Source organism: Athene cunicularia (genome assembly GCF_003259725.1).
Source record: "Athene cunicularia isolate RWA chromosome 1 unlocalized genomic scaffold, athCun1 chr1_part1, whole genome shotgun sequence".
Classification (NCBI taxonomy): domain Eukaryota; kingdom Metazoa; phylum Chordata; class Aves; order Strigiformes; family Strigidae; genus Athene; species Athene cunicularia.
The window spans coordinates 22,640,778-22,656,462 of NW_020799091.1; the positions used below are offsets into that span (position 1 = coordinate 22,640,778).

General features: G+C 38.5%; 1 protein-coding gene across 2 annotated transcripts in view; it reads left to right on the plus strand.

Moving 5' to 3' along the window:
- Positions 1–15,685, plus strand: part of FRY (FRY microtubule binding protein) — a 217,003-nt gene that overhangs the window by 3,715 nt on the left and 197,603 nt on the right. Inside the window, exon 1 of one of the 2 annotated variants that reach the window (XM_026848436.1) lies at positions 15,198–15,402. The exons of the other annotated variant lie outside the window; for it this stretch is intronic. Within the exon in view, the coding sequence (XP_026704237.1) occupies positions 15,198–15,402 (205 nt within the window). Of the gene's footprint in view, positions 1–15,197; positions 15,403–15,685 lie in introns of those variants that run through there. 2 annotated transcript variants of the gene reach the window in all.

Here is a 15,685-nt window from a genome sequence, read left to right on the forward strand (position 1 = left end):
GGGGGGGGGGGGGGGAGGTGGGAGACCTGCATCTGATATTAAAGAAAATGTTTTTTGTTTAGGAGTGTGCATAGTATGATAAATATTACAAAACAGGCAGCAATTCTTATTACAAACAGCAAATACTTTTAGAAAAATCCCTCACAAGATGAACAACAAAATCACAGAAAGTATGCTGTTATTTCCAAAGTAAATATTTTACCAGATAGGTTTTTGATACAAGGAACAAGATGTACAAGGAACAGGATGTGATATAGCCGGTACAACTTTTTAAACACATGTTAAACTTACTGGCTTTTCCATTGCTTATATTTAGATAAAGGTTAAATGGTTCCACTCAATGCTATTTTGCTTTGATTAAAACAGATAGTATTTTCCCCATGTAGGTGGCTGATTTGGGGGCTTTTTTTAAGTGCAAGCAATTTTTTCTTGTGTGCGTTCCTTCATATAGTAGAATAAGGAAAAGGGTTTCATTCTCCATTTCCCCCCTACAGAGAAATGATCTAAAAAGTCCAAAGATACAGATATACTACTTTTTTCTCTCAGTGCTGATGTGCTATTTTGGGATATGTGCTGACCTACTTTCTATGTTTCCAGAAAGCAAGCTGAAAAATTTTAGCTCAGGTTGCAGAAAAATTTGGCTTTATTTTTCAGTGGAATTTTGTACATCCTTTCACACGCACACACACACACATACACACACACACACATTGGCTAATGTGGGGGTTGATGTACAGTAGCAAATCGAGATTGCCAATTTTGGTACAATTTCAACATTAATAGCAGCAGGAATCTGCTGTTAGACACCTTCCTTTAGAGGATTTGAGAAAGAGATGTTTCCAGTCTAGTGGTGCCGTTATTCAGTTACATGATAAGATAGAAAGCTTTGAATAAATTTGATACTTAAGTAGAAACATTCAAAATTGCTGTAAGAATCTAGTTATTATATTTTTTTTCTGGTTTCTTCAGCACTGTCTTAGAGACTGGAAGAGAAAATGCCTTTGAATCATTTACTTTGACTCCATGCATCTCTGTATTCAGCACTCTGACCATCGAAGAATGTTCATCCTATTAGTTTGCCATTCCCAATTAGAATAATGATACACAGAGCTTGGGAATTGTATGAACAAATTATGAAAGAGCAAATAATGAGAGATGAAGGCGTGCTCCTGCCCTCTGCTTAGGGCAGAAAAAATTAATCAGCTCTGACTGCTCTCACATGTGAGCTCTTCTGAGCAGAGCAGCTCTGCTGGTGGAAGAAAGTCCTTTTTAGTTTATTGTGCTTCACTCACAATGACTTCAGTGCAGAAGGTCTTGGTGTGGCATTCCTCTCATGTAACCTGTACGAGGATACAAAGGTTGAGCATCTGTAAGTCTCAGTAAAAGCCTGCAGTTAAGGTATCTCAAAGCAAGGAATTTCTCAGTTTCATAAATAAAGGCACCTGGAAGTTTGAAGCTGAACTAGCTCCATCCAAACTCAAATTTCTCACAAGAAGGAAATACTAACATTGAAATAGATGAGTTGTAGCATCTTTTACCAAGGAGGAATGTTCCTATCATTGTGGAACAGGCACTCTCAAAAAGTAGCTTTAACCTTGCCGCTATTCAGTACAGTTAGTGGAGAGGCAGAAGTTATTCTAGCTCTGATTCAATGGCTCTGTCCATTGGCTGTAAGAGAGGTATGGGAGACTAGGCTCCCAGGCTGAAATTAGGTGTTGTGATTTAATTCCTACAAGTCTCCATTGCTTTCCAAAAGCCTATCTTTAGCTAGGAGAAAAAACTCTGCAGCCTTTTGTACACAGTTGGTTGAGATGACCTTCACTTATACTTACCTCTTGTTTTTTATGTTCTTATACTGTATTCTTTCCCATGGAATCAGGTATGTCCTGCTTGTTATACTTGGGAAACGTATCTGGGAATCACATTTCTGCTGAAATGTGATCTGTACTTCATCCATTTCTCCATATGCTTCCAATCTTTGTAGGAACCAAGAGGATCTCTGGTTATTCAGGTCCCCTTGGGACCCCCTATTAGTTTCCACCCTCCCCAAAAATATTTATTACATTTGCACACTATGCTGAAATAGCTGTTTCCCTAATACTCTGCTGTTTGGAGTCTAGATTTGCAAGGATAAGTCCCAAATAATTTTCTCCACCTAAGACAGATATATGACCAGTGGTGTAAAGTGCCATGAGTAGGTCTGATCCTTGCTATTGTACTTTTTCACTTCCATAGCTGGAAGTTGTTGTCACATGCAGAGTTGCTTCATCTGTTAAATTTATAGTGTTAACATGACAGTAGTGCTTAACTACAAAAAATTATTCCTAACACAAATGGATCGAATGACTTATCTTACTGATATATGTCTTCCTGAAAATAATTCGTTTCTATAGTATACCACTTTTTCTTTGGATGTTTGCATAATTACAGAAGTGTTCAAGAATGTAGTTATCCTTGCCTGTCCTAGAGACTGGTAACAACTTGACTTCCCACAGATAAGCCTGATCATGGTATTACAGACATTAATTCTTTAGATTCTTCTTGAAACTAATCTGAAATGTCAGGAGTTTAGTTTATCTGAGCTATGTGAGAATACTGCTGTAGGGATGCACAGTCTTTCAGTATCTTTGAATCTAGATTAATTTCAGGATTATCATCCTGAGTCCTAAAAGCCCTAAACAGCCTACAATCCAGCTGGAAAACCCAATCCTCGGTATTTTGCCACTCATTTTAGTTTTGGTGGTTATAAGCCTGGAGCTGAACTTGCAAGAAGCAGGAGAATGATGGTGTTCATGCACCTCCCTGGACTGCGGAATGAATTACTGGAAGAATTCAGTGGGAGTCTTGATATGTTTTGGGAGTGTTGCAGGATTTATCTCCCTTGGCAAGCTTTTTTCTCTCTAACTAAGCTCTTAATTGACTTTGTGCAAAATAAATTCCCCAGTTCTGAATCCCTGTATAGAGGTAACAGTAGTAGACAGTAAGGAGTGAAAAGGTGTTTCCTTTTCTTGAGGGAGTTGATACACATGTCGATTAATGTTCACATTCAGTGGACAAACAGGTGTCTAGAAATATGTACTTGCTACAGTGAGTATCCGACCTAAACTAGGTTATTGCACAGTTTCATTTAACACTATGTTTTTCTCGGTTGTTTTCATACATGTTACTAGTCCGAATAAGGTTGTGTCATCTTAGTTTAAAATTTACCAGTTGCACAGCTGACAGTGAAATAACTCTCCTTTTCTGTTCTGTTGTTGAAAGAGTGATCTTTATTTCTTATTTTCATAGTGTACAATAGTGTGTGTGTGTGCATATATAAATATATTTGGTGTTTATTTGGTGAGTCTTGGGCCACCGCAGCTGTGTGCAGGAACACACTTTCAGCAACACAGTCCCTAAAGGGAGCATCTGTTAAACAAATGATCTGTTTTGCCATTTTGCCTGTGTTACAATGCTTGTAAAGGAGACACAACTACTCTCTTCTGCTAATACTGTTTTGAATGCATCTACTGTCATTCCTGTAATTTACTATCGTCAAATTAGTCTACACTGTAGTTAACTCCGGCCAGTACATAGTTGCAAAGAATCTCATCCAAATTTTTAAATGGTTTTCTAATTCATTCTTGTTCTGCTTGTATTAATAATAGCTGTGATTACTGAGGGTCCTAATCTGAATAATCACACGGAAATTGAATAATCATTATACATTTGTACAGTTTTATTAGCTACATTAAAAAATAGATAAATATCTATAAAAAAAAGCACATGCACACTCCCTTAAATCAAAGATTGGTATGCTATATAAATTGTGGCAGGTTTGTAGTAGTGTAATATAGCATGATGTTTTTCCAGTCCTGTCCAGGAACAGTATTTCAGGCATGATTTGGACACCATCTTGTCACGCAGCTGATGCTTTAAAAAGTCAGAGGAAAATAATGAGTAAAATTGGGATCTCTTAATATAACTGTTTTAAAAGGTGGTACTTTTTAACTAGTTAGGTTTTCATAGATCTTCAGGAAACGAGAATGTCATATATCTTCAGAGAACCTCAAAATATCTCTTACTTCAAATAAGTCTGTACAGGGAATCTTATTCTTCCGTTCATGGTTTGTGGGTTCTTTCCCCCTTTTTCAGTCTTTAAGCACTTGGAATTTTTCACTTAATTTAGAGATCAGCCCCTGCTTGTGCTTGCTAAGCGGCACTTAGAGATCAGCCCCTGCTTGTGCTTGCTAAGCGGCACTTGCTGTTGTTTGAAGCAGCACTGTCTGTTGGTTACTTGCCGTTGGCCACTGTTTCCTGTGGTTTGGAGACCCTGAGTTTTCCTCACATCCTTTCATTTTTCCTATTTTTTCACAGTATACTGGCTGTCATCTTTTATCTCTGAGTGGGGGGAAGACATTTTATATTTAATTTTCAGGTAGCTGTTGCTTTCCTTGCTTTCTGTCTTTCTTTCCATGACAATATAAGAGGAGCTCCAGACTGGTTTTAAATTCACATTTATCAACTTTTGTAGTGAAACTTTCCCTCACTCTCAAATGCTTTGCTTACTACAAATGCAAGAGGGAGAGGGGAAGAAGAGAGGGGCACAGAGAGAGTCTACTTATTTGGAATATGAAGTTCAAATTCGTGAGTTGTCTAATTCAGATGTAGTTGATAACAGGAAGTGACAGAACTCTGTCGTGTCTGTGCACAGAAAAATGCTTATTTTATGAAAGAAGTTTCATACTGCAGTGCTAGATGAAATAAGTGGGGTTTATGAATACTGATCAATTCAAAATAATTATAGTAATACTACAGAAGTTTAGTACTGTGCTATTAAACATGTACAAATCAGGTGTGGGGTGTTTGTGTCTGTATCTGGAGGTTTTAAAGAAAATTTACACATCTGTGCTTGCTGTAGCAGTGTCATGTTGATTCTTGTATATTGCTGACTTCTTGTGCAGAAGCTGGAACTCATGTCCTCAGGGTTGGGCCTCAATCAGGCATTCATAGTAGCTGATAAGGATGTGTTCTGGTGTTTTTAGAGCTCTGGCCTCAGGTGGAAAACTTCATTTTCCTATTGATTGGTCTCAGAGTTGGGACAGTTTTATAGGTGGTTCTGAGGAAGCTGAAATACAGGGAAGGATATAGAGAGCAAATTGAGTATTTCCCTAATACTGGAGAGAGAATAAAATGCAGTCAAAGCATATATAAATCTGTATGTTACACTTCCTATGAAAGGGAATGCACTGAAAGCGTGCCAGACAAATAACTTTAAATGTATTTCTGTGTGCCAAATATGAAGAATATGCACATGGTTCTGACTCCCCTGCAAGTGTGACAGCTAGGAAGGAGGATGGTTTGCCGACTGATGGAGACAGAATGCATTTGACATCTTAGATGAAAATTTAAGATGCTTTTGTGGAGACTGTTTCTGTCTCTGTGGAAAACTAATGGATAGACTCATACCTTGCAGTTTGAGTGCTCTTTTGGCCAATACTTTTGCTTTAATAGATACCTTTATGATGGCCAGATGAAACTGAGAGCACTAATTTAGAGGATCAGTTGAATAAAACTAGTTTGTTTCTATCACTGTTAGGGATCCATCTACATTTATTGCATTGTTATTAAAACTCAAGAATTATCATAGCTAAATGTGGCTTTCCTATTCAGTGCAACATACCATACATGAAAATGAAGTGGGCTTTTGGGGAGAATATGGAGAAGCTGGAAAGCTACAGGCTCAGCATATAATCAAGCGTACTCTGACCTGATACTGAACAATAAAACTTTATATGCTTCAATTCCTTTAATAGTAGTTATGAATATGCTTATTTCTGAAGACAGTGTGATTTGTGCATGTGAATTTAGGTGTGGCCTGACTACACATATGTGATCCATCTGTCTGGGGACTCAGGCAAAATATGGGTACTTTACATATTTGTCCTAAACAGAAAAATAAAATAGACCTGTCTGTTTGGACCACTACACTTCTGAAAATGAGCAGGTGTCAGTGTTGAGGATCTAGGGAACAGTTTGTCCCGACATGAGGGTACAGGTGAAGCTCAGACCAGGAGGATCCTGGGCAGTAGTGCTTTGTGCTCTTCTGGAACCCAGTCCCACTAGAGGCAGCATGGTACTCCCCCATCCGATGAAGGAAGATCATGTTCTTGGGAGGCTCAAAAGATTTTTATTTTTTTTAATCCCACAACCACAGCAGTTCAAGACCATGTGCTTGCATCAAGGTGTAACATACAGCCTGGTAAGACCTAATGCCTGGATATTCAGGGAGGATGTGATGGAAATTAAGTGACCATGAATCTGACATTACAGGAAGATGTGGAGGGTGGGAAAAGATGCGAAATTAAATCTTCACAAGGACTCAGCAGGACTGTGTAGCTGAATTTTCTCTCTTCCTTCTTTTCAGTCTGGTACTTATTTCAAAGTGTTTACTGCTACACTGTTCCTGGTTTGTTTGGTTTTTTTCCTTGCAACATAGGAAAGACATGTGAAACCTACTTCAGGTCTGTCCCATTACATTGCGTAGGACGGGTATACTGAAGGGTGAGATAAGTTTTGGCTGTGTTTCTTGCTTCCTCTTCATGAACAGAATTTCATGTAACACAAGCAATACAGAGTCTTGGGCAAGGGATTATTTGCTGCCACAGGGCAGACTGCTTTATTATGTTGCATCTCATCTAGTACTGAATCAATGCAGTTTTAATATGTTGGAATTTTTAAAAGTCTGTATGTTATTAAGAGGCAGAATATATATATTTGCCTGACCATGAAAAGCAGAATTTTCATTCTCCTTTAGTCTTCGTGACAAGGAAAGGAAGAAGACTGGATTTCCTAAATCTCTGTGATCACTTTGAACAGGGACCTCGCTTAACAGCAAGCATAGAATAAACTCTTTGTAGTTGATGGAAACCTGCATTAAAATGATTCTCTCTAAAAAGTACTTTCAAGTTCTAAATGTTCTGATTTTTTTTCCTCTGTATTGCCTTTTTTTTTTTTTTCAGAGGTTGAAATGCTTTGTTATTATCTCAGTTATGTGCTAACAAAATTTAATTTATGTAAAATACTGAACACTCAGAAGTGGTTTTAAATAGAAAATTGCCTCTCAGATCTGTAACCTTTATATTCATAGCTCACTCACAGTATTCACTTTCTACACAGAATGAAATAGGAAAAACAGGAATATCTGCCGTGTTTTATTCAGGACTAATGCTATACCCTACCAAATAAATTCCTGTATAGCCTCTAGGTCTTTCTCTTACCACTGTACCCAGAGCCCAGGCCTAATGTCACAGATTGCAATGGAAGTAGCAAGCATGATTTTATAATTGTGAGTGTTACCACTGTGCAGATTCTGGCAAGTTCCACCCTCAGACTTTGATCTTTGGAAGATGTCTAGCCTCTGGGCTACCACTTGGGTGAAGTCGTGTGTCCTGACAGCTCTTGAGGCCATCTGCAGTGAGCCCTGTCCGCTGGTTGGGTTCCTGCGCTGTGCCTCTACACTACATGGCCAGAAAACGCCCATTTCCTGGGTTTGTGCTGCTTTTCTGTTGGAGAAGGATCAGCTTTCAAGTTCATGTGAAGATAAGGCTGCGACAGCTATCATGTAACGGGAACATCACCATGAAACGAAATTATTACAAATGTACATTAGCATATGAATTGTTCTGCTTATGAAATGCTGTGACATGAGTCATCTACCCCTCTTAATATGGGAAATGTGCGTTATGGATTAAACAGTAAGGGACTAATATTATTTTAGAGCCAAATTACAGCTTTAACCATATATTTTGTTTACTGTTTATCAAACAAGAGTATGACTGCAAATTAAAGGTGCTTATCTTCTTTCAGCTGAAAGACAATACAGTTGAAACACTCGGCCAAATCTCTTGTCAATATTCATCTATTAAAAAGAGCATGCAAGCATAGAAAGCAACTCTGGAAAAATTGTATTCTCTTTTTCATGTTTTATCTGTTTGCATTTGAGGGAGGCGAGGGCTTGTCTGGGCTGAAAGCTTATTTCTCTTTTCTGTGACTGTAATTCAATATTAAGTTATCTATCACAAATTAAAATTGTAAATGTAGTGCATGGTATGACTAGCATTTAATGCTCTGATTTAGCTTGCTCTAAGGTCAGGTGTAGCCTGGCAACTAAGTCCTAATTGCACTATTCTATGAGTCAAGCATTTGCTACAAGGGTAGAAATTAATGTGAACCTAAAATGATCTCTCTCTGTTGTCTTTGAGAGTATGACCATGACTAGTTATTTGTTGACCTTTTCCTTCTATACCCACTTCTGAAAAATGATGCTTGACTAAAGAGAGATTTTTTGGATGCTAAGGCTGCATCAAATCCAGGCTCTTTGCTTAGAACAGCATTAGACTGGAAGAAATAGGTTAATTCAAGCAGAGAACGTGTCAGATGTTCACATCCTATGGATTAAGGCAACCAGGTTATTCCAGAAAATTAAACAAATCGGTTTTGAGTAACAGTTGGAGGGTTTGAACAGCTGTATATTTTCCTCACTTTCCGATTCCCTTTTTTCTTGCATTTTTTAACTTTCCTATTTGAAATGCAAAACAAGAGAGGTTAGAGACTTCATAGTACAGATAGGTTTGCAGATCTGTGACTGGTCTGCTATGTATAGGGGATAAGACTAAGGTAATGAGTGCTTACATGAAAAACAAAGGAGAAGTTTTCTAAATGGGGATGTACTGTTAAACAGTCTCCTAAGCAAGCAGGTACCCAAGAATACTGAACTTGGTTGTTACCAACTTGATTACTTCTGACACACTTCTGAAACACTTCTGACACCTGTAAACCCCACCCAAAACACTGAACACTGCCTTTGTAACCTTAGTTTTACAGAGATTTTAACTAAGGGTAACCTGCCACAGTCACTAAAAGAAACAATTCATATATCCCTGTCCTAGATGCTTACTCCTGTCTTTTTGTCCCTTGTGGCAGCATGGCTGCAAATAAATAAATGAAAGGTAACTTAGTTTTGTGCCATGGTTTGCTGGGCAGCCTCATCAAATGAGTGCTAATGCAACAAGGAGGGAAGCTCCATGGGCCACAAGCAAGAAGGATGAGGCTCTAAGTGGTTGGTTGATTGATTGATTGATTGATTGATTGTGTTATGCTGGTGTATAATGTAAGTAAAGCTCAAACTTTCCTTTCCTGCCACTGCAGTTCCTCCAACATACATGGCTAAGAGACCTTATCCTCCCTTGGAAGTATTTATGTACCGTTCTGCTCTGGTATGTATAGCATGGTGGGAAGGTCTATGAATCAATGTACACTGATATGGAAGATACTTTTCCAAACCAGACAGGAACTCATTGTGGTGTGGGTTTTTTTTCTTCCATTATACAGATTTTTCTGAGCCAGCCTGCACTGGCTGACACACTGAGAACACTCTTTAGGAAACTTTTTTTTTTTCCTATCATTGATAAACACAAATATTTCCTCAGCAGAAGATGAGAGTGACACTCTAATGCAGTCATAATAACATGTGGCTTACTGCACATGAATTATAACAAGATTTGCAGCTGTATTATTTAAAAAAAAAAAAAAAAAAAAAAAAAGCTAACAATAATACTTCCTTCTGCGAGAAAAATTCTTTTTCTGTAATCTGGACCATGCTAATTTTGTAGCCTCCAATGTGTATTTCTACATTACAGAGTATTGTCCAAACACAAATCAGTTATCCTTCATCTTTTATTTACTAAAATTTAATAAACATTAATAGTAATAGAAACTGCAGACACTACAATTGGGTAGTCTGCTGGAGACAAGGGGTATGATATTCTGATTTAGCCTTTGACCATAATGGCTAAATCCAATAATTATTATACTGAGCTTTCAAAATTGTAAGAAAGTACTGAACTACACAGAATCTACTGGAGAAGCCTGAAGCTGTATCAGCTTTTGCCAGCCTGAAAATGTAGCCAAATTATAATTCCTCTGCTTTGTTTTTCATCATTTGAGCACTTTCATGATTCAGTTCTGAACATAACACAGTGATTGCTTTCTTGTAGTAATCTCTTCTGGAGGACCTACAGATCAAACAACTGTACTAGATTAATGACACTTTTTTTCTCTAGCAAACATGTTGATTAGTTCTATTGTGTTGTAATCTTGACATTTTACTCAATTCTTAATTATCATTTTAATCACACTTTCAGATAAAAGGCTTGGTGAAGTGTAATTCTTTAAACTATGCTATATCCTTAAAAAAAAAAAAAAAGAAAATAAATATTTCATTCTCCTGTCTCTACTGTAATTTTCAATGATTTACTTAGTTTTGAAAAATATTTAAACCATTTGATTCTTTATTTCCTTCTGAATTCCTGAATGTACGTGTTAGGAACCTTGTGATTAACTGCATATAAGGTTTTATTTCCACACATCATGCTTGCATTCTTTGTTGGTTGGGTTTTTTTTCTGGTTTTATTTCCATCTATAAAGGTGCAAAGCTTCCATCTCTAAGCAGAAAATAGGAGGCCTGAGAGTCATGTTATCACTGCAACCTTGGTGGAGAAGAATCTAAATTTTTACCAAGAGTGCTGTTTTTCTTTCTTTTTGTGCTGAATCTTAAAATGTTTTTTAAACGCTCAGTGCATCTGCTTTATTTCTTTGGTATTATAATTAAAAATCAGCTATTCCAAGTCCCTCTCTCTCCTCCCATTCCCAGATTTGTTCTTTGTATTTTACTGTTACTTAATGGTCTCACTTGGGAGTAGACTGTCAAGTTTTGACAGGTATGTCTCAAAGATGAGAAAATGACCGACATGAGATACATAAATTAAATCACTAAAAGAGTTAGGCTATTAGAATGGCACTCTGGCACCTCACTTCAACAACTTTCAGACACCACCAGGACCCTCAGCTTCTGTTCTACTGCTGCATATTCCTTTACTTCAGTTTTCAGAACAAGTATTTGCCTGTTTTGATTTCTAGGTCTGAATGAATTTTCAATGTGTTCTAGAATGGATCCTACAAAAGGCAGTCTAGTGATGAGATGCTTGGGGTTTTCATCTGTCCTCTTCTGGATTTCCACCTAAAGGCCTATCGAGGGTAAACTCTGCTTAGATTCCTGGGTATCGCTACAGGGTATGGGGCTTGCACCCTTGACTCCGAAAGAGTGATCACTGTCACACCTTGAGTATAATAGTGACAATTTCTGTTGGAAATGTTCCACTTGTCATGATTATTCACTGGACTGGAGAAGGTAAGATTGTATAGTGCAGCAGTTGTATCACTCAGCTAGAATATGGGACAGTCATTTTTAAGTCACTCTTCTAATGAATATTTAATTATTTATACATGTTGGAGTAGTTTCAGCAGGAAAAGTTAAGAGTTACTTCCATATGTATCCTGTACAGACAGGATACAGACCTAACAGGTGGTTAGGTCACTTACTGAACAGATTGACATTTTATTTAAAGCTTCTGTCAAATTTCAGTTTAAAGGTCCTCAAATGTCAGATTGTGCATTTGGTATTTGTTTTTTCTCAGTCTTCACACATGGTCCAAACATATTTATGCTTGCTCAGATTTAAGCACTTTCTGTTGTTCTGAAAAGTTTTTGATTCAGTTACTTTGGTTTAGTTAGACTATCAGGAATGGATTGAATATTTTTATGTTGGTCTTAGTCAAAGCTGAAAAAGCTAGTCGACTTAGAAGGTAAGGGGAAGCAAGGAAAGCTTCTCTGTACCTGTTTTTTTTATTAACTGAGGAAAAAAAAAAGAGGATGAGATCAATAGTTTCTACAGATTCGGGCATGAAACAAGTCTTTTGGCCTCTAATGATAAAGACCTTGAGGATTTTTTAAAAAGTACCTGAGCAATTTAGACATCTAATTCCCTTTGGTTATAACCAAATTCCCACCACCTAACCTATAGTGAGTCCAGTGGGATTTTCAAAAGCTTATTTCTGCATATAAACAGAGCTCATAATCATTTGAATACTCAGCAACGCCAGAAATAATCAGTTTGCTATCTACTGTTAGAGTTCACTTGGTTTAAATAACTTTGGTTTACATAATCAGTTTGTTCTAAATGCAAGGTATGATTTTTGTGTCCAATGTATTTAAGACTGGATTCTTACATGCATAATTTCAACTTCTGGCCAAATGCAATTTAATTTCCAGAGGAAGAAGACAAAATCTAGCAGACTATTTGCATCTTTCTGCATTTCTAGCACAATAAAATATTTTAAAAGCTACACAGGTATATATTAAGAGACATCATTTGCCCTCTTCCCTTTCAAAAGCATGTAGGTGAACAGTTTTTTTTTCTTGTCAGCAACAATAAAGGTTGTACTGAATTTCTTACAAAGACTTCATTTGGAGCAGCCAACCTCTTGATCATTGCACCAAACACACACTGTACCCTATCTTTCAAAAAGTAATTAAAGTATTAATGGTTTAAATGTTTTAAATGATTTGGAGAAATCAAATTCTGCCTTCACATGTTAAAATCAGTTTGCCCTAGGTAACCATGGTTGAAACATTAGTTACTCTCACTCTGAATTACCACTCTTAGTCACTTTGCCATATTAAAAGTTGTTATTTAATGGCAAATTGTATGTAGTTAGAAGATTGTGAATTTTAATTTGCTGATTCATTTTGTCTCAGTTATGATAGAATTCAAGCAAGGAAATTAGCAGGTTCATAATTGTCCTTCAGAATTGTCCTTATTTCTGAACATTTAAGAAAGAAAGATCATATCCCATGTAGGTCATGGAAGATCAAGCCCAAATGTAGGAAAAGGTCAGATTCAGGGCCATCTATGGAACCTGAAGGTGCACAAGTTCATAGGAGCTGATGAGATGCATCCGCAGGTCCTGAGGGAACTGGCTAAGCCACTATCCATCCTATTTGAGAAGTCTTGGAGTCCAAGGAAGCTCCTGCTGACAGGAAAAGGGGAAACATAACCCCAATTTTTAAAAAAGGCAAAAAGGAAGACCAAGGGAACACCAGTCCAGTCAGTCTCACCTCCATGCACAGCAAGATCATGGAGTGGATCTGCCTGGAAACTATGCTAGGGCACACAGAAAATGAGGAGGTGACTAGTGACAGCCAACAGGGCTTCACTAAGGGCAAATTGTGCCTGATGAATTTGGTGGCCTTCTACGATGGGATTATAGCTCTGGGTATAAGGCAAGAGCAACTGACATCATCTACCTGGACTTGTGCAAAGCATTTGACACTGTCCCACATGACATCCTTGTCTCTAAGTTGGAGAGACATGGATTGGATGGATGGACCACTTGTTGGATAAGGAATTGGCTGGATGGTCAGACTCAAAGAGTTGTTGTCAATGTCAAAGTGGAGAGCAGTGACGAGTGGTGTTCCTCAGGGATCTGTGTTGGGACTGGCAATGTTTAACAGCTTTGTTGGCAATATGGACAGTGCATTGAGTGCACCCTCAGCAAGTTTGCTGACAACACCAAGCTGTGTTGTGTGGTCAGCATGCTGGAGGGAAGGGATGCGGCATCCAGAGGGACCTTGACAGGTTTGAGAGGTGGGCCTGTGCAAACCTCATGAAGTTCAGCAAGGCCAAGTACAATGTCCTGCATATGGTTCAGGAAATCCCAAACACAGACTGAATGAAGAGTGGATTGAGGGCAACCGTACAGAGAAAAGCTTAGGCATAGTGGATGAAAACTGACTATGAGCCAGCAATGTGCACTCGCAGTCCAGAAAGCTGAACGTGTCCTGGGCTGCATCAAGGGGAGTGTAGCCAGCAGGACAAGGGAGGTGATTCTCCCCCTCCACTCTGGTCTTGTGACACCCCATCTGGAGTTCTGGTTTGGGGCTTCCAACATAAGAAGGACATGGACCTGTTGGAGCAAGTCCAGAGGAGGGTCACAAATATGATCAGGGGCCTGGAGCACCTCCCTTATGAGGACAGGCTAAGAGAGTTGGGGTTGTTCAGCCTGGGGAAGAGAAGGCTCCATGGAGATCTTACAGCAGCCTTCCAGTGCTTAAAGGGGCCTACAGGGAAGATGGGGAGGGACTCTTTATCAGAGATTGTAGTGATAGGATGAGGGATAACAGTTTTAAACTGAAAGAGTGTAGGTTTAGATCAGATGTAAGGAAGAAATTCTTTCCTGTGAGGGTGGTGAGACACTGGCACAGGTTGCCCAGAGCAGCTGTGGCTGCCCCCTCCCTGGCAGTGTTCAAGGCCAGGTTGGACGGGGCTTTGAGCAACCTGGGAGAGTGGAAGGTGTCCCTGCCCATGGCAGGGGGATTGGAACTAGATGATCTTGAAGGTCCCTTCCAACCCTACCTGTTCTGTGATTCTATGATTCCATGATGTCCTTCAGAAGCTCAGAAGATTTCACTGGGATAACTGAAACAAAACGAGAAACATACCTTGGCTTTTAATTAAATGCAGAATTTACAGACCATCTTTGCTATATGCATATTTAAATGGCTTATTTCTATTAGTCAGCAGTTACATAGAAAGAAAGTCAGCCACACTGACAGATCCTTGATTCTGACTCCAATAGGAAATAACATTATTCCTTCCTGAGGAAAGAAATCCCAAACTGATAGTTGTTGGCCATAAAAACCTTTGTGGTTTGGACTGTCTTTGAAATGTAACGTTGTCAAAGGACAGGACTGGAAATCCAAACATCCTGTTCAGGTTGTACCTTTCCCCAGACAGGTCCTAAGACTGGGGACTGGGTTGGGGTTTTGTTGTTTGTTTTGGGTTTTTTTTTCTCTCACTCTCAGTCTATTTTCTTTTTTTAAGGTTTAGCAACACTTGTTTAGCTTGCCAAGTTAATGAACTGTTAATGAACTGATCTGAGAAATGCTGTTGGTATAGTATAAACCATACTAGCCTTAGACAGTGCCTCATATAAGGTTGTATTTTCCCCCTTGCAGAGATTGTGCTGCTGAGCTCATATTTGTTGAACTCAACTATCTCAAAACTTTCAAACGAATGATTTCAGCATGTCTCCTCCCTGCGCTGTTTCACTGATGCAAGGAGGGGCAATGCAGTAACTCTACACCTGTTCCAGCACACGCCTATTAACTTGCTCAACTTCCCCAAAGAGTGCCAAGTGCCGACTTGAGCATGAGAACATCCGAGATTGCTTGGGTCTGTAACCACTAGTCCAAATACTTCTGGATGTTGGGATTGGCTTTGTTTGTGCTGGAGTGGCTTTAACAGTTATTGTTCTATAATGGCAGTTGATGACAGCAACTTGTACTCTAGGACTAAGAGTAAGCTGAATTCCTATCAGACTCATTTTAAATCAACAAGACGGAGAAGCCTACCACCAGACATCCTGCTAGAAAATGATTTTAAAGGAAAGTTTCAACGAAATATTAGGAATATAGAGCCTATACATCCAAGGCGCCCTAAGAAAAGACCATCTATATTTTCAGGTAGGAAATGCTATGTTAATAGTGTACTGTTGCAGTATCTTTTAAACCTTTTTGGTAATATTTCAAGGAATCAGTAGCATATTCCTGTTAGAATTTATCTATTTCAAAAACTAAGACAGTCTTCACAGATAGATTTAATCAAATGGCATTTGTTATATTATGTCAGCTATTAAAGTGGTGGAACCAAAAGGAGAGACTTTCTTCATACCTTTTATTTCATGTCACTTGCTGGTGGTTTGTTTTTGGTATTTTTAATATTTAGCAGTTAAAGAAAACAATTTGT